At 39.0% G+C, this 19,431-nt stretch overlaps 3 protein-coding genes across 5 annotated transcripts in view; all 3 read left to right on the top strand.

Annotated features, from left to right (window-relative positions):
* LOC148738008 (uncharacterized) overlaps positions 1 to 416 on the top strand; it is a 2,730-nt gene extending 2,314 nt beyond the window's left edge. The window contains exon 1 of the mRNA XM_088749374.1: positions 1 to 416. This exon is cut by the window's left edge and continues 2,314 nt beyond it. Within this exon, the coding sequence (XP_088605500.1) occupies positions 1 to 416 (416 nt within the window).
* LOC148738007 (uncharacterized) overlaps positions 1 to 19,431 on the top strand; it is a 33,920-nt gene that overhangs the window by 9,088 nt on the left and 5,401 nt on the right. For all 3 annotated transcript variants that reach the window (XM_088747437.1, XM_088747438.1, XM_088747436.1), the window contains exons 2-8: positions 6,326 to 6,394; positions 7,726 to 7,791; positions 11,893 to 11,961; positions 12,791 to 12,856; positions 13,176 to 13,337; positions 13,659 to 13,736; positions 14,046 to 14,113. In XM_088747437.1, the coding sequence (XP_088603563.1) occupies positions 11,895 to 11,961; positions 12,791 to 12,856; positions 13,176 to 13,337; positions 13,659 to 13,736; positions 14,046 to 14,113 (441 nt within the window). In that variant the 5' untranslated portion in view covers positions 6,326 to 6,394; positions 7,726 to 7,791; positions 11,893 to 11,894. The remainder of the gene's footprint in view (positions 1 to 6,325; positions 6,395 to 7,725; positions 7,792 to 11,892; positions 11,962 to 12,790; positions 12,857 to 13,175; positions 13,338 to 13,658; positions 13,737 to 14,045; positions 14,114 to 19,431) is intronic.
* On the top strand, positions 596 to 1,813 carry LOC111327190 (uncharacterized protein K02A2.6). The gene has a single exon (XM_022931309.2). The coding sequence runs from the start codon at positions 596 to 598 to the stop codon at positions 1,811 to 1,813; it is 1,218 nt and encodes a 405-aa protein (XP_022787044.2).

Raw genomic sequence — 19,431 nt, 5'->3', positions numbered from 1 at the left:
AGAATGTCACTATACAGTGCGATGCCTCACAGTATGGCATTGGTGCAACTCTACTTCAGGAAGGACAGCCAGTTCACTACGCTAACAGAGCACTGACGTCGACAGAGCAAAATTACGCTCAAATTGAGAAGGAGCTCCTAGCTGTTCTGTTCTCTTGTGAGCACTTCGAACATTACATTTATGGCAAGCACGTCACAGTCGAAACAGATCACAAGCCTCTGATTGCTATACAGAAGAAGCCAATCAATACAGCTTCTAAGAGATTACAGCGTATGATGCTTCGTCTTCAAAGATTTGACTTGAATCTCACTTACAAGCCAGGCAAAGAGATGTATATTGCTGACGCACTCTCTCGCGTTCTACCTAGGCAGTCAATTTACCAAATGCTAGCACCTCATCCTGCTATAAAGATCTAGAAACTGTCAACTTTGTTGAAGACTTGTCGATATCAGAGTCGACACTTGCCAAGTTTCAAGTGGAAACGGCAAAGGATGAATCTTTACAGGCGTTGTCACAAGTTATACGCGCTGGCTGGCCTACAAAAACGTCCATGGTACCTACAAGCGCACAGCCTTTCTTCAAATACCGAGATGAAATGACGCTCCAAAATGGCCTAGTTTTTAAAGGAACGAAGATCGTTGTCCCAGAGAGCCTTCGCCGTGATATGATAGAAGAAACACACAAGTCTCACCAGGGACTCCAAGCATGCCTTCGAAGGGCCAGAGAGGTTTTCTTCTGGCCAGGAATGTCTGCACAACTCAAGAATCGTATTGATAAATGCTCCATATGCCAAAGTGTGAGACCTGAACAAGCCAGCGAACCTCTTCAGCCTCACCCGGTTCCTGACAGGCCATGGCAACGAGTTGGAACAGATTTGTTTACCTTCGAGAACCGAAACTACCTTGTATTAGTTGATTATTACAGCAACTTTATTGAGCTGGATCATCTTCCCGACACTTCGTCCCAGACAGTCATTTACAAGCTGAAGATGCATTTTTCGCGACATGGGGTGCCCGACTACGTAGTTTCTGACAATGGTCCTCAGTATACATCCTCAGAGTTCCGAAGATTTGCAGCAACATGGAAGTTCACTCACGTCACTACGTCACCACACTATCCACAAGCCAATGGGATGGCCGAAAGTGCAGTCAAAACCTGTAAGACTTTAATGAAGAAAGCTCTTCTGTCCCAATCCGATCCATATCTTGGTTTATTGGATCACCATAACACCCCCACTGCTGCGACAGGTATGTCTCCCTGCCAACGACTTTTTGGTCGCCGAACAAAGACACTTCTACCCTTCTCAGAGTCGTTACTCAAGACTGACCAAACAGTTAGTGATCTTCTCAAAAGGGATCGTGTCAAGCAAGCTAAACATTTCGACCAGCATGCTAAACAACTCTCAGATCTCAAATCAGGTGACCTAGTGCGCATGAAAATGCCTGGAGAAACAAAGTGGTCAAAAGCAGTTGTTTCTTCTAGAGTCGCACCTCGTAGTTACAAAGTTGAAGTCAATGGTAGATTCTACAGGCGCAATCGCAAGCAGTTGCGTTCTACCACGGAACCACTTCAAGAAACCCCCTTCAAAATGGACGAAGATGACCTGACTGTTCCAGAGAATCTGCAGGAACAGAAACATCCCCCTCCAGCAAGTTCTCAAGTAGGAACGTCCCCTCCTAGATCTCAACTACCCCCAACACCCCAAACAACAGAGCTGGGTGCAAGACCACCTCAAGAAGCTACTACAACTGAGATAAGAACACGACATGGACGATTGATCAAGCCACCTAAAAAGTTTGACATTGAGTTATAGTTTAAAAAAAAAAAAAAAAAAAAGAAAAAGGGAAAGATGTTATGATATGTAAAACCTTCAGGAAATCAACATTTGCTTTTCTTCGACAAGACCGTTCTTGAATGTCGATCAGCTGATCTTTCTTATGTAACACTTAAAGGTTATGTAACTCTCGAATGTTATGTAACCTTCTGGACTGGTTATGTAATCACTTCGTACATTCCAATCTAGTTCTCGAGTGACACGAGTCAACATTGAGATAAGTTAGTCGTTATGTTGTTGTTATATCGATAGCTCTAAAGGTAACCTGCCTCTCAAGTAATTAAAGTTTGTGTTCAAAGAAGCTTACTGGACTCAGACTCCCTATCTTGCTCTCTCGCGTCATAAAGGACAAAACTGTAGTTGAGTGTCCTGGTTAGAATGATACATTGTAGAGCACATGTTACCCAACATATACTGAAATGGCAAGGAAGCATCTCTTTCATTGTGGTTTTTACCAAATTTTCTTTACTTCAGAAAATCTGCACTTAAAAAATTATGTGTTTGAAGCGAAGTGTGAAACAAAGCCTTAGGTGAAAGAGAGGGAAAAATACAAAATGCCTACATTTCTACTGTACGTCTAAAGATCGAGGCAACAGTTTTGATTTCGCGACATTCACGATCTATAATGATACTAACGGTAATGTTGTTGTCGATGACACACCAGCATACTCTTATCACTCGAAAGCATGAAATCTAAGGGTGCCATTTAAATCTTCACAAGATATGTCAATGTCGTCACCATAAACAGATTTATGAACATGACAGTTTTACCTTCCACGCAAAGATTTTTACATCCACGGAGGTTTTTTAAAGATTGAACTTAATATGTTTTAAAGGAAATAATCCCTGTAATGAGAAACTGTTGCATTTTTGTCCAAAGTCAAAGTGGTTTTCGGGCGAGCTGAGTATTCCATGCAGCAGATCTCAGCATTCAGTTCTCTTGGAGTTAAAGCTTTAACTGTACGTGATTAGTATGCGACAGAAGCGCGTGATGAGCGCGTGACAGAGCTGGATGACGTGCGATATTTACTTATTGCTCTTTTCAACACCAAAACCAGCCAATATTTTTCGAAAATGAAGCGAATTTTTAAACAAAAGCTGAGGTCAAAAAAGTTGAAAAAATTACAAAATGCCTACGTTTCTGCTCTATGTCTATAAATCGCGGCAACACGTTTGATTTCGCAACAGTCACGATTTACAGTAATAATAACTTTGATGTAGTTGTTGGTGAAATACCAGCATTTTTTTCTGTTTTGAAACCATGACATCTCCATCGCACGCAATACGGGTATCATTTATATTTTCATATGTAAATATGTTAATGTCGTCACCACAACCAGATTTATCAACATGACGGTTTTACTTTCCATGCAAAAATTTTGGTTACATCTGCGGACGCTTCAAAGACTGAACGTAATATGTTTTAAAGGAAATAGTCCCTATAATGAGAAATTGTTGCATTTTTACGTCCAAAGTTAAAGTGATTTCCGGGCAAGCTGAGTTTTCGTTGGAGCAGATCTCTGCATTTAGTTCTCTTAAGTTGTGCTTCAAAATTGTCTTTGATGCAAATTTTCAATCAATATCTACATAACAAACAAGATGACTCCGTTCGCTTTTAATACGAAATTATCTCCCCTAGTTTAAAATCCTTTTTGAAGGAGTTAGAGATATAATCTGCACTCGATGGTAAATCCAAATTCGTATCCACGTGTGACTATGTCATACCACCTTTATGTTCGCCAAATCTTGCTCGCTTGGTGGTCCCCCCACTTTAAGACCAACAAAGGAACAGAAGGAATATCTGTGATAAAAAGGCAACAAAAGTTAAATTTTTACCTCAGAAACCACAATGAATACGAATACGAGCAATTATTTTGATGTAAACTGGAGGCTATTAGGCTTTAAATATTTTTGCAGCGCATAGAAAAACATGAATACGAATAGTTCACCGTGTACTGCATCCTACATGTCCAATACACCCAAACCGTTGTGATTCGTCTACGGTCGTCGACGAACCGTCACACCGCATGTCGAATCGTGTGTCAACATACCGGAAGTAGAATCGTACTTTGACATGCCGGAAGTCGATGGCCGTGCACGTGAGCAATAAGTGAAAATGAGCGGCATGATTCGAGAACATGACAACAGGAACCTTCCACGTTCTTAAAGCGTGAAACGACCGGAAGTCTATTGTCAGAATAATACAAACAATACAGTGTAGCAAATGTTGACGATTCGACACGATTCGACTCAAATCAAACGACTCGTCACAGCAACATATCGACAACTTCTTCAATCACCCTTCACTGAGACTTGCGGAATATTCTAAGTGTCTTTCAAATCGACATCCGGTATGACGGTTCGTCATTAGTTGTGATGAGTCGATTCGTGTCGATTCGACGACATCTTCAACCCCCCCCCCCTTCAAAGTTGTGCAATACTTTTAGTAAGTGTGTTACAAATCGACATCCCGTATGACGGGTCGTCATTTGTTGTAACGAAGTCGTTCGATTCGAGTCGAATCGTATCGATGCGACATTTTTAACCCCCCTTCACAAAACTTGCGGAATATTCTAAGTGTCTTGCAAATCGACATCCGGTACGAAGGGTCGTCATTTGTTATGACGAGTCGTTCGATTCTACAACATCTTCAACTTTCCTTCACAGTTACCTGTGAGATATTTTATAAGTGTCTTGCAAATCGACACTCGGTATGACGGGTCGTCATTTGTTGTGACAAGTCAATCGATTGGACAACATCTTCAATTCCCCTTCACAGATACTTGTGAAATATTTTCTAAGTGTCTTGCAAATCGACATCCGGTATGACGGGTCGTCATTTGATGTGACGAGTCGTTCGATTCGACCTCTACTGCATGAGATATTCAGTTCTCAAAGTCCTTTGGTAGGACTTTATGAAAAAACAAAGATGTCCGTTCTGTATCAACCACAAAACGTTTTCTCAATTTGAATTGAATTTTAATGGCAGACCTGTCGTTGTGGATGTAAGGTTTAAATACTGTGGAAAATCACTTGGATAATATCCTCCGATATTCCCCAGTTTAAACAGGGAGATATTCAGTCACGTGGTACATTTAGACCAATCGCGTGAGACCAAAAATATTTCATGAACTGTAAGAAAAGATAGTAAATGGAAATGCTCTTGCTGCTAGTGCAAGTGGAGATCTTTTGAGATGTCACCTATGTTCATCAGAAGCCATAGATGAATACTGGTAGGTCGTTTTCGTGTCGAAAGAAATGATGAAGATGATGATGATAAAGATCATGACGATAACGGTAACGATGATAATGATGATGGTGAGGATGATGATGACGATGATAATGCTGATGATAACTGTAAAGAAGAGTCTCAAGCTTTCATATTCATCATCTTCAAGCAATGCTCCATATAATTCAGTATGTTTTTGAACCAGTGTACTTCCCAGGCAGGGTAACTGGCACTTTAACACTAAGTTTGTTTGACTCAGTCGTAGCCACATCGGTCTAACTGGGCGGAATTCTAACGACCACCTCAGCAAAAAACAAAAACAAAATTGAAAAATAATGAGTGGGACGCTTATGTTATTTTGCTATACTCGGGATAAATGAAAATGAAAAGCTGAAAAATGTTACGTCGCTCAGTTCCAACTTGACGTAGAAGTAGTGAAACAGTACGACCATAATACCACAAAATAAACAAATGATACAAGATTTTCTGTTTTGAGCTCGATATTGAGCTTCCTTGTTACTGCTGGTGTGAGCAAGTGAGCACTGTTTTGGTACACACTTGTGCGGAAAATCGCACTGTCACAAGAGTTAAGGTGAGAACTGAATATTGCTGTGAATGAGATAAAAGGTTATTGACTAGATATACAAATATGAATGATTTGGAACATAAGCAGAACGAATGAGAGAAATGTCGATCAATCTTAATTGCTCATGACCAACGTGGGTGAAAGACAAACATTGTCTCTTCTCTCGAGAACTCGAGTCTTAGGCCTTCGAACTTCATGATCTGAAGTTCTCCCACATGTAGCCATAGATTTCTTGTTAATGAGCCAAAACATATAATTTTTAAAAAAATTGTCCATCTCTTCAACCATTTTAAACGACCGAATTGTTTCTCAATGCTGACATTAAGAATATAATAATGGACCTTGAATTAGCTGATTTTTCTTCCCACGAGGATCTATGAAACTACGACATTACTTATTCCAGTATCATATGCACCGCTTGTCTTACATGAACTATAATATATAGCCTCCCTTGATGCATCCCAACACAGCAAAAATAAAAAAGGGGGGGAGAGGATTAACGAGAGAGAGAGGGACTCAGATTTCTTCTTCACGGTTCCAGCTTACAACTGGCTCAGTAACAATTTATTCATAAAAAACTCCTGTAAGATACATTGAGGGTCTCTAAGCAAATACACAGATAACAAAACTCTTAAATAACTTCAGCGGAAACGCTTTTAATCTCTTTTCTCTTTAGTTATGACGAGAAGTCAAGTATCCTACTTGGAAAAGAGCTTCATTGGAGTTTAATTGCGGCACTCTTTAGGTAAGGAAGTAAGCGAAGTAATATGTGGCGTATTATAATCAAAAATCGGAAAATTGTAAAAAAATATGCAAAAAGGCCGCTATATTGAAATTGAATGTTTTTTAGCTTTACCTCTCCCTCCTTTGATGAACATGTGTACATTGCTCTCACAGAGTAGATACCAATGCAACTGATTCAACCATAAAAAAGTTGTGATCGTTGATAACCTTGAAATTTAAAGTGCAACTGACCCCTAAATTTTTTTTCACTTAAAAAAATCTTCCTGCTTTGGTGAGTATTTCCTCCAAAAAATTGTTGGATTTGGTTAAATCCTCAGTTTTTTATGCCCTGTTGAAGTCCAGATCCGAATGGACCACGACCGCGTAAATGGGAATCTAGGCAGAGTAGACTTGTGACGTCACTTCGAGAAGACGCTCAAGAAATTCACGGCTAGTCGTCGACCTGCGAAAGACTTTCTAGCACTAGATTCATTCTGCGGCATATTTGCGACCAATATCGATCTAACCTTCCAAACATAACCACCAAACTGTGCAAAATGGCGCGAAGTACAGATTGTTGGGTTCTCGAAGTGAGTTACATTAGTCGCCAGACTCTTGATCCTTGAAACGCGGTCGTGAGTCAAAATGGCGGTGATTTTAATGCGATTTTCTGCACTTCAACGGGGCAAAAAAAATTAAGGATTTGACTAAATCCAAAATTTTTTCCAAGAGATATTCACCAAAGCATGAAGATTTTTTTAAACGAAAAAAAAATTTAGGGATTAGGTGCACTTTAACTCTTAAGGGAGGTAATATATGACACCAGATTCTCTTTTCATGCGAGAGGCAGTCAGCGAATGAACACCAGCAAGGTAAATACGGACATTTTCCTTGCTGCTGTTCATTCGCTGACCGCGTTTCAAGGATCAAGAGTCTGGCGACTAATGTAACTCACTTCGAGAACCCAACCTGTACTTCGAACCGAACCTGTACTTCGCGCCATTTTGCACAGTTTATTGGTTATGTTTGGAAGGTTAGATCGATATTGGTCGCAAATATGCCGCAGAATGAATCTAGTGCTAGAAAGGCTTTCGCAGGTCGACGACTGGCCGAGGATTTCTTGAGCGTCTTCTCGAAGTGACGTCACAAGTCTACTCTGCCCAGATCCCCATTTACGCGGGATTCGACTATGTGCAAATACATCCATACTTTGGATTTTGCAAATTAGCATCATTTTCATGTTCAGAGAGAACAGATTCTCAGAAACGGGGCATCTTCTAAACTCGTGAATATGTATTCTTTTATGTTTTCATCGAAATTGTTGTAGTGCAAAACTATTCTTTCTATTTTCAGGCATGTAGTTATGACAAATGGTGTCTTTTGAAGAATAGAGAGATTCAGAGGATGACAGTTTAACAGGTACAAAGCAATTTTTATTTTTGAGTTTATGACAGTTGTTTGGGGATCAGGTAATTTAAAATGGAAGGGCTTAATCCTATGTTTGTACCCCTTGAAAACTGAATTAAGTTTTATTTCAGTAGATTTTCCTGGTTAACTGTTGTCATATCTGACAATATTTCACTTATATCAAGATGATAAATTTCATTGGTTTCTCTTAATTGATTCACATCAGAATAGTCTGCGCACGATCTAATTTCATCAACCCCCTAACTCCCAGAGCAGATTAACAAGGCATGTAACTTCCTCCTGTAATATCCCCGTATTACCCGGCTAACAGGTAATGAGAATACTCAAACTTATCAGGTAGAAGTTGTTATCTTGATCTGAAACCAAATTCGCGAAATTAATTTCAAAGGAAACATGTAGTAGCAATAGGGGAGAATTAACCATCAGATCTTGGGAGTTAAAGCTTTAACTGCACGCGGTCAGTATGCGGCAGAAACTCATGATGAGCACGTGACAGAGCTAGATTACGTGCTCTGCTTCCTTAGAGCTCGCGTCAAGATAAAAACCAGCCAATAGTTCTCGAAAATGAAGCGACGTGTGAAACTAAGCCTAAGGTTAAAAGAAAAAAGGGAAAAAAAATTACAAAATGCCTGCGTACCTGCTCCGAGTCTATAGATCGCGGCAATAGTTTTTGCTTATAAATTTGATCCATAGCATTAATAACGGTAATATAGTTGTCGATGAAATACCCCTTATTTTTTTTCTGTTTTGAAACTATGACATCTTCATCGCACGCAGTAAGGGCAACATTTATAACTTCACATGTAAAGATGTCAATGTCGTCATCATAACCAGATTTATCAACATGACGGTTTTACTTTCCATGCAAAGATTTTGTTTACATCTACGGAGTTTTTGTTAAGACTGAAATTAATATGTTTTAAAGGAAATGGTCCCTGTAATGAGGAACTGTTGCATTTTTGTCCAAAGTTAAAGTGGTTTTCGGGCAAACTGAGTTTTCGATGCAGTAGATCTCTGCATTCAGTACTCTTAAAATGTGTTTCAAAATTGCCTTTGATTCAAATTTGCAATCAACATCTACATATGTGAAGGTGTAGTCTGATGCAGTAAATGGCTTGAACCCATAATAAACAAGATGATATACTTTCGCCTTTAATACGAATACATCTCCCCTAGTTTAAAATTTCTCTTTGAAGGTGTTCGAGATATGATCTATACTCGATGGCAAATCAAAATTCATATCCACTTGCGACTATGTCATACCATCTTTATGTGTACAACTGACTAATTGTGAGCTTAAGAAGGCCGTCTATCGGCCAAGTTCCTTCACTCCATTTTTAACAACCGAGACGAAAGCCTCGTTTATAGAGAAATTATTGCATTAAAAAAAAAATCTACGTGCCCCATGTAATTACTAAATGAACCTGCGAGTCTCGTCGTGACCTTTTTTTGTTCTCACTAGAGACGTATCTGTGACTCCGTTGCAGCCAATTCAAAGCTGCCCAAAGAATCTTTTATTCATGTTACAAAAACATTGCCTAGTTACGACATTACACGCGGTATTTAACATGCTACAAGAAATTACTTTCTTTTTTTCTGCGTGATCTAAGCAGGAATCAAGAGACATCACATTTTGCCCTCTTGGGTAGCCGATCAGACCACAGGATTCGCCAAATCTTGCTCGTTCGCGATCTTGCCCGCTGGCGGGTTCCACAACTTTAGAACTAAAAAGAAAAAAAATGGATATCTGAATAACGTGATAAACAGGCAACAAAAGTGAAATTTTTACCCCAGAAACCGCAATCACTACGAATTGTTGATGACGCATAAAAACGAATTCTCGCCATTGGTACGATTAATGATGTTGGTTTTTTAACTCGAATAATGACGTAGTCATTAATCCGAGATAAAGGTATGGATAGAACATTCATCTCTTCCTTCCTTCGATTCCTGTTTACTTTTTCTGAATCCGCTAAAAATCGATCGCGTATGTAAACGAAACCTTGCTAACGTCACGACTGATTATTGGTTGTCAGTTAACTTTAGCGCAGATATATGGAATGGCTTAGACATCTCACTAAGAAATGCAAACTCACTGCCTGCCTTCAAACGTGGCCTGTCTAAATTTAATTTTGAATTTTAATTGAATATAAATATGAATATAGTTGAATATAGTTTATATCTGACCACTTGCAGCCCAGAGGCTGAATTACGGGTGCAGTGTAAGGTTGAGAACAGACGTCAGCATATCAGGCGCCTCTGGCAGCCGCGTCAGTCTATCGATCTCACCTTCCCACCCATCCCACCCCAGGGGAGGACATCCATCACACAGTAATCTCGTGTGTGGGAAATTAACGTCTCCTACCCCAACCCTGCAGAAGACGGGACCTCCATTTATTCGTCCCTATCCGAGAAGACTAGAATATCTAACCATTTCTTGATGTTATAGAAAGGTAGTAAATTCTTCTCAATTATTTCAAGACCTTGAGTGTTGGTCCGGACGGGGCTCGAACCCTCGACCTCCCGCACAACAGTCCAGCGTTCTATACATTGGGCTAACCGGGAGGTTGACTTTGCTAGTATTACTTTTAGTTAATTACTTTGTGATTAGTATATTTAATTAGTTCTTAGATTTAGCTTTAGTTATTTGTTGCTATTTGTAATTTATCTTTGTATTAGTATTTAACTTAAGAGGACCCTCCTGTAAACCACTTTTGTGACGTTGGTATCCTCATTAAAGATTATAGTATTATTATTATTAAGGCTTGCCAACATCATTTGAATTTGACCCGTTATCAATGCGGTCTGCAACAGGAACTAAATTCTTATCTTCAATTATTCCAATTACTTACCCAAAAGGTGGTTAGTCTAGTTATATCTGACTGGTTTTAAGTTGGAGTTCGGTTTTAGTAGATATATCTTTCGCTCAGTAAAAGACTAAATTGGCACATAAACTTGTTTTTTTTATTTCGTACGCTAGAAGGTAAAAACGTGGGTTCAGTGAATCCTGATGATGGTACAGAATCTGTTTCTGAAAGACGAGACCACCTCACCAGCTAACAGAAATTTCGAAAATATCTCCTTCAAAATTCTACAGCATTCACAGAAATGCGATTACAAATATTTTCAAAGTTCTTCCTAGTTTTTCGATGTCAAAGAAGGTTTTTTCTTTTTTTGTTTCCTTCCTCCGCCAAATACTTCCATGTTCTGGCAGTAAAAGTCCCTCAATTGGCCTATAAGATTAAGCTATGCTAGAGTCTAACTCCAATGTTCGGTTCCCAATTTGGTTTTGATTCGTAGTTGATAATATTTCTCAATAGCAAGGATATTGATGAAAAGTACAAATAATAATATTTCTCCAGTCCGCAGAAATATAGTCTTAGTCACTGCCTTTTGGATCAAAATGGATTCTAAATGAAAAGGCGAAATTTTCTCCGACATAATTGGTAAAGAGCCAGCTATTTCCAGTGACTCATATTTTCTTAACTCATTCAGAAGAAAATTTGTGAGATTTTCGATAGCTTTGTGGGAAATTTTATGCATGCACTTTATAAATAAAACAACATCTCACACTCAGTTCCTTTGGTCGAGAGGTGTCTCTGCATGACAGTATGTAAACGCGTTTTCCTTTACGTAAAAGGCTCGTAGGGTGTTAGTGGAATTCGTAACGGTCACGCAAACCTTCGATTGCATTTCGCCTTTGAGTAAGTTTCGCCAATGCTACCTGCCCCTCACGTATTTAAGTAAAGGGTATGAGGAAAAAAAAGGGTCTTTTTTCTATGCTTATCCATGCCAACAGGGTAGAACTAGGTTTTTAATGAGAACAGAAGCATTTTAATTACGAAGAACCTTGTGTCATCAGATAAGTTGACGACAACAAACAAACGAGCAAAATAACAACAGAACAATCAAACATGACACATCCCGAGGATCTTACGCTGCAACAATAGCGTGACGGAGGAAACTTTGAGATTTTCCTCCTTCCCTTATTATAAAATATACAGGAGAACGACGTTCTCTTCAAATTACTTGTGTTTTTGATTTCTAACTATTTTTTTTAGCGCAGTACAATCAATTATATTTTATTTCCAGCTATGGCGGAAAGTAACCTCCCAACAACGGAAGAAGAATTGGAGGTGAAAAATGAGCTTCCCACTACAGGTGAGAAACATAGGCTTGCAACGCATGCAAGATGTATTTTTTTCGATGGGTGGGTTGGGATGGGACACTTTTTTTTTTAATTTTGTGCAAGAAAAAGATTGTTAAATTTCAAAATTTCCAGCAAATATATAGTTTAATAGAAAGAGGAAAGAAGACCCTTCCGATTTTTATGAGATCAAATCAGACACAGGTATTTTGTGGTCTGTTGGCAATGTTCTCTGAACAATTCTGGACAGAAATAAGTTACAATGATGCCACGCTTCCTTTAGTCTCCATCGCAGCCGTTGTTTGATATCTTCACGCAATCTGCTCTCTCCCCTGTGGCGTGACAAGACCAAACCACGGACGCGAATGAAACCTCTCTAGTTTGCAAGTAGGCCCGAATACTAGGCTTTTAAGGAATGAGCTCCAGGTACTCATTCTTTGTGCTTCGGCACGAGAGTTTAAAATTTTACAGCGGAAAGCAAACCAATACTCCGTTTTATCTCCAGGAGACCTTTACCAAAGATATTTTGCGGTCTGTTTTTCTCGAATAGGTGAAAAAACATTGAAGGATGAAAGAAAAGAATCATAATTCAAATGCTTTTATAAAAAAACATATATATATATATAGATATACATTAGTTGAAGAATCAAAGAGGACGCATCGATTCTCTGTTACTCTGAGTTTTGTGCCGAAGCGCTCGTCAGACAGAAAATTCTGTTGGGAATCCAAAAATTCGCCTGTATTATAACTAACGTGTAGGGCTCGAGTGTATTAGAGTACTGATTGGAATTGCTCATGGTTGTTATCACTGATAAGTTTAAAGTAGTCTCTTGGTCATTTCAGCAACAGACGAAAGTCAAGTTACGTCATGTGACATTAAACTGGGTGTGTACGATGATCCTTTAAGAGGTGAGAAAACAAGGTAAAATTAGATTTTTTTTTTTAATTACGCCCCAGTATAGGTTTTTTCTCTGAATAACTTTGGAAAAAGAAAAAGTATAGCTCTTCGGATTTCAAGCTTGTTTAAAGTGTACAGTTGTATGCAGCTACATGGCTTGAATGTCGACACTAAATCAAGAGCACTCTAGAGAAAAGAAAAGCAAAAATAAATACAAAAACCAAAAAAGGAAAGAAGGGGAAAATAAAGAAGCGTTCTAGTTATCGATGATACATTTCAACATTTCAATAAAGCACAAAGTATCTGACCCTGAAACCGGTTTGTTTTCAGGGATAGCAAAAGAATGTCTCGAGACAGGAAACAAAGAATACAGACAAGGAGAAGCTAATAACGCGATAAACTCCTACACTGAAGGACTTCAAGTCAACTGCAAAGATAAACGGCTGAACGCCAAGCTTTGTAGTAACAGGGCAGCAGCTTATTTCCATTTGGGTAAGGATTTTATTTCAAACTTATAAATTTGTCATGCAACGTTAGATAATGGAATACGCAATCTCCTTCAATCAAAGACATGATTCTTGTAAGTGGACCACAATCTAAGAAATTACATCAGAGAAGCCGAACCCGTGCATCCCCGTGAGGGAATCTGATAACAATATCAAATGAAATGAATTTTGTTTTCCATGACACCGGATAAAAATCAATTAAAGAAATGATCCTCGCAGATGGACCTCGTTTTTAGCCATTGCAATTTTTTTAGGCATCTTCTCTGCATGTAATGAACACCTAAAACTCAGTTCCTGAAATCCATAGGAAACTACCAGGAGTGTCTCGATGATGCAACAGTTGCTGTTCAATTGGAATCCACTTTAATCAAAGCTATAAAAAAAGGTGGGTTCTCATCCATAATTCATCAAAACTCTTTTTAAGATTTCGTAAAAAAGGGAACTGCTGTGTTAGTGTCTGCTATATAGGGAAAAAGCACTATAGTAAAGATCAATAAGCTTTCAATTGAACCTTCGCTGGAAGCTGCTTTACATAAGCTCCCTATATTCCACTTTAAGTTCTTTCACTATTCATATTTTCGTCTTTATCACAATTTGTTTTTCGAGCTAAATAAGAATTACATCATTTTCTGTATACATTTGTACCTTCACGGTAATAACTACCTTGCACCACCATTTCTTACCTTCTTTTCAGGAGCCAGTGCTTGTGTTGAGCTTTCCTTGTATAAAGAAGCAAGAAGCTGGTTACATATGGGATTAGCCGTATCCTTTGACGAATGTTTCAAACGTGATACAAGAGGCTACGCAAGCAATATTTCCAGGAAAATTAAGAGAGTGTCTCTATAAGAGCGGTCCGGTCGATTTTGCTTGTAACACAGATTTCGCTCATTTCGTGTGTTTTGTAAGACATTCATGTGCCTATACTAAAACCAAAATCCGTTTGATCGGATCTCTTTATTTTTCAGAGTTTTATACGGAAATTAAATTTCACTCGGGCGAATGCCTGTCGTGACATTTATTAAGACTTTAATTTGAGACAACTTTGGAGGACAATTTACAAAAAACTAAGGAAATCAGCAAAAACCACATACTCCAGCCATGTATATTATCTCTATCTTATCCATCGAGGTGACTTTCATGAACATAACATCATTGCTTTATACAAAGCTGACTCTAAAATATGATTTTCCGTAACAGTAACCCATGTCATTTACGTATGGTGTTATAGCAGTGTACAATTGTTAGTGTTTTCCACTTATAAATAAAGGCTGATAGTTTCGAAAGAAACTGTTTGGGGCTGCGTCGGTGGGAGTAACGAAATAATTTGGATATATCAACAAAGTTGAAATGGTAAATTGGCCACCGTAATGATTACAAAAGCTGACGTTTCGAGCGTTAGCCCTTCGTCGGAGCGAATAGAGGAATTGTGGGTTGTGTGTGCTTTTAAAGGCAGAAAATGGAGCTACGTTATTGGTGGGCGCATGGCAACGAGAAAAACATGAATAAATTAGTGGAATGAAAAGCGTTCATTGATCCCTGTGGGATTTAGACTGCCGGTTTGAAAGATGAGCTTTTGTTCAAGATTTTTACGGCTTTCCGTGCCACCTAAGTGCAAGGAAAGACCGCAGATTGCCATATGTTGCTTAGAATGATTGGGTAAATTAAAATGTCTAGCGACTGGTTTCGATGTGTCCTTGTCATTCCTTTCCACGTCTCGAAGGTGTTCTCGGAATCGGTCACCTAGTCTTCTGCCTGTTTCGCCGATGTATATCTTTTTGCAATAAGTGCAAGTTATGCAATAGATTACATTAGCGGAGGTGCACGTGAAGTGATCGGTGATCTTAATGGATCGTGTAGGTCCCGATATTTTATCAGTGTTGTGAATGAAAGGACACGTTTTGCATCGTGCACGAGCGCATTTAAAAGTGCCTGGTTGCTCATTAGTCTGAAAAGAACTTCTGACCAAAAAATTGCCTAAGTTTTTGTCGCGTTTGAATGAAATGAGCGGAGGCTGCGAAAAGATAGTGCCTGTCTCTGGATCGTTTTGAAGTAATTTGAAGTTTTTAAGAATGATGGATTTAACTGAGTGGTTGTGAGGGTGAAACGTGAGAGTGAATGGAATGCGGTCGGAATCTTCCTTATGCGACGTTTGTAGTGCTGAATGTCGATCAATAAGTTGAGCGCGGTGGTAACCCGCTTGAACGACGGAAACAGGGTAACCACGTTCATCGAAGAACTGGCACATTGACTCTGATTTGTGGTGAAAATCAGAGTCATTACTGCATAAACGACGAAGTCTTAGAAACTGAGAAAAAGGAATGGAATTCTTAACGGGAGATGGATGAGAAGACGAATATAACAAGTAATTATGCGAGTCTGTAGGTTTGTAATACACACTAGTGCATAAACCGTTACCTTCAATTGAAACTTTGACGTCTAAGAAGGATAAAGAATTGTCAGAAATTTCCCAAGTATATTTCAGAGCCGGGTGAAAAGAATTGACTGCAGTTATGAATTGAGTGAGCTCCTCTCTGGTAGAGGAGGTAGCGCCGATACAGTCGTCGATGTAGCGACCGTAGAGTTCAGGTTTGGACCCGTTGTATTGGCTTAAAAATTGGTGTTCGACAAAACCTACAAAAAGATTCGCATAGCTAGGTCCCATTTTGGTGCCCATGGCTACACCATTGGTTTGTTTGAAGAAGTTGTTTCCGAATGAAAAACAATTGAGTGTGAGCACTAGTTCGGCTAAGCGTGGTAGTGTTTCAGATTTAGGTTCCTTAACAGTACGTTGATCAAAAAAATGTTTAAGGGCCAGAAGGCCTTCGCCATTAGGAATGACAGTGTAAAGAGACGTAATGTCCATGGTGAAAAGGAGTTTGTTTTGGCCGAGGAAATTAAAGTCTTGAAAAATTTGAAGAGCGTGTTGGCTGTCTTTAATATATGATGGTAAAGTTTTGACGATGGGAGCCATAATTTTGTCTAAATAGCTGGAGATAAGTTCGGTAGGGCAACTGCAAGCCGAGACAATGGGCCGACCCGGGTTGTTAGGTTTGTGAATTTTAGGTAAAAAGTAAATACGAGAAGTTCTAGGAGTGGTTATGATGAGATTCTTTGCTGTGGCCGGCAATTCTTGTTTAGTTATGAGTTGGTTGATCGTATTCTTGACGGAGTTTTGATTGCTGGCAGTGAGGTCTTTGTCGATCTTTTGATAAAAAGAGGTGTCAGAAAGGAATGACAAGGACACATCGAAACCAGTCGCTAGACATTTTAATTTACCCAATCATTCTAAGCAACATATGGCAATCTGCGGTCTTTCCTTGCACTTAGGTGGCACGGAAAGCCGTAAAAATCTTGAACAAAAGCTCATCTTTCAAACCGGCAGTCTAAATCCCACAGGGATCAATGAACGCTTTTCATTCCACTAATTTATTCATGTTTTTCTCGTTGCCATGCGGCAACGAGAAAAACATGAATAAATTTTAATTTACCCAATCATTCTAAGCAACATATGGCAATCTGCGGTCTTTCCTTGCACTTAGGTGGCACGGAAAGCCGTAAAAATCTTGAACAAAAGCTCATCTTTCAAACCGGCAGTCTAAATCCCACAGGGATCAATGAACGCTTTTCATTCCAATAATTTATTCATGTTTTTCTCGTTGCCATGCGCCCACCAATAACGTAGCTCCATTTTCTGCCTTTAAAAGCACACACAACCCACAATTCCTCTATTCGCTCCGACGAAGGGCTAACGCTCGAAACGTCAGCTTTTGTAATCATTACGGTGGCCAATTTACCATTTCAACTTTGTTGATATATCCAAATTTTCCACTTATAAGCTCGACATACAATTGTCAAGGAAACAATGTTAGTTTTAGCTCATCCTTTTATTCGATCTGACCTTTTATCACTGAACCCTATTCTTTTCATTTTAAGCTCCCTGCACATATTTTTTTCATACGACTACAACAAAGAGTTTTATAAGTAAACCGATTTTTGGTGTACCATGCTTGTATATACAAAGACATGAAAATGGCCGGCTAAATAAGCTCCTCCCCCTGCTCCTAAGTTTTTGGTTGTTTTCGCCCCATGCCTCTGCACGACTCCCTGCTGGCTAGAAGGAAATTTGAGAGAATGCTATGCAGGACACCTTTTCTTTTTCACTTCAGGTACCCTCTACAATTATTTACATGTATGTAAAGATATTTGAAACACAGAGGTTTTTACGAGTGAACTGTTTTGTTGTGTGTGTACCACGCTATAAATATATATTCGGCCCAGAAGGCCGAAACAGTACTGTCTGCAGTTAGTTATATATATATATATATATATATATATATATATATATATATATATATACATATACTTTGTTCTAGAAAAATGGTGGCTAGAAACGGCTGAACATATAGCTGCTTGGAAATAAAATGATACTGTTTGGTTTCCTGTTAAAACATTACGTTAGAGTGACGCCTGTCTGTTCGGACTGTGAATAAAACCACGTCACAAAGTCAAAGCAAACAGAAAAAAAGTAATTTTCATAACCAACTCACAATCTCTCCATTATAGACAGCAACAAAGTCCATTGCATCACTGCTTGATGGTGAAACTATCCTTCCACTGAGCACTGGCATTCATGGGTCATTTCCTTCCTTTTTGACGTTAAGACAGCTTAAGAAATCTCTAGATTTAAATGGGAGCTTGTAGAAATTACAGATTTTCTTAAGCATGGAAACAGTAAAATAGTGATGTCTCACTTTCTTTGTTTGCCGATCACTTAGTTTCTCGAAAGGTTCTTGAAGTTTCTTTAGCTCTTCAGGCTCAGAACATACAGGCTGAGAATTTGAATTTTTAGATTCTTTGTCGGTGCAATCTTGTATGCAGTTGCTAATGTAATTATGTCGTGTGAACTCCGTTCCTCTGTCGCCGTTACCAGGGCAAGAGTTCAATGGTTATCTCGATTATCTAAACACATTTATTTACATGGTAAAGATTTTTTTATAAATCTATGAACTGATGCCAGTCCTTTTTGGAACGAAATGTAAAAAGAATACCAAGCAAAACAAAGGTTGTCTGCAACACAAAGCATGCTTTTGCACAAAGACTGAGAATTGTAATGCATATTATGATACTTTAATGAATATATTGGAATATTCCCAAGAGTCTTAAGCTTCTGACAATCTGCCCGCACCCACCCCACACCCTGCCCCTCGCCACTGAGCCGTACTGTTTTCACTAAGCGGCTGGTCAGCGGTCACTTTGAGGTAAATATGGCGATCGCTTCCCGGTCAACGTTCTTGCCGATCAGAAAATCAAATTACCAGCATGATAATGCCTCGAAGATAAAGCAGTTGCGTTATGTGATTCGTACTTCACAGTCGAGTCGAAGTTTGGGTGACACAGGTTATTTCTTAAGGTGGAATCGACGAGGGGAATTCGAACACTAGTTGTAGTGCTTAAATTTTGGAAGAAATAGTCGCATGGGGATGTGGGAATGGTAACTTTAACAAATAGTTGCAAATTTCATCGCTTGAACTGAAAGCAAAGTTCATTTAAATTGCTTTCGTTTGTAATTCTGACGGTTTTACATCTACCTGCTTGATTTCTATCTGCTACGCTTCATGTTGACAAGTCCCTCAAAATGGCGGCTAAACTTAGAGATTGCGAAAATCAAGTATGTTCGCGGAGTTTTAAAGTCCTCGAAAAGGTCGGGCCGCAAATGTTTTTTCTGTAGTTCCCTTTTCTATGGCATCTACATCGTAGCTGTGTTAGTTAGATCAGTTAAGAACGCCCCACTTTTTCAAAAATTTACCTTGAATTTGATCGGTTTTCGCGTGTGTGACTTAAGCGAACCGATAGTGTCATTTAAGTCTTCCTGTTTCCTCGATTGAAACGTGATTGTCACGTTCTAAAGTCGATGGAAATGGATACACACCAATCTAATCTATACATCTGCCATGCTACTTTAATGATTCAATCCTCTCTTACATTTCCTGTTTACCTATATCATGTATGGCACACGAAGTGTACCTTACAGACACTACAGTGATGTTCACGAAAGGACCTCAAAAGATAAGATAGAATTA

Source organism: Stylophora pistillata, chromosome 2 (assembly GCF_964205215.1).
Source record: "Stylophora pistillata chromosome 2, jaStyPist1.2, whole genome shotgun sequence".
Taxonomy (NCBI): Eukaryota; Metazoa; Cnidaria; class Anthozoa; order Scleractinia; family Pocilloporidae; genus Stylophora; species Stylophora pistillata.
This window is presented reverse-complemented; position numbering and strand designations above follow the sequence as displayed.

What these genes read in the sequence shown, in the direction of transcription:
- LOC111327190 (XM_022931309.2), top strand. Translation starts at nt 596, where the DNA reads ATGACGCTCCAAAATGGCCTAGTTTTTAAAGGAACGAAGATCGTTGTC.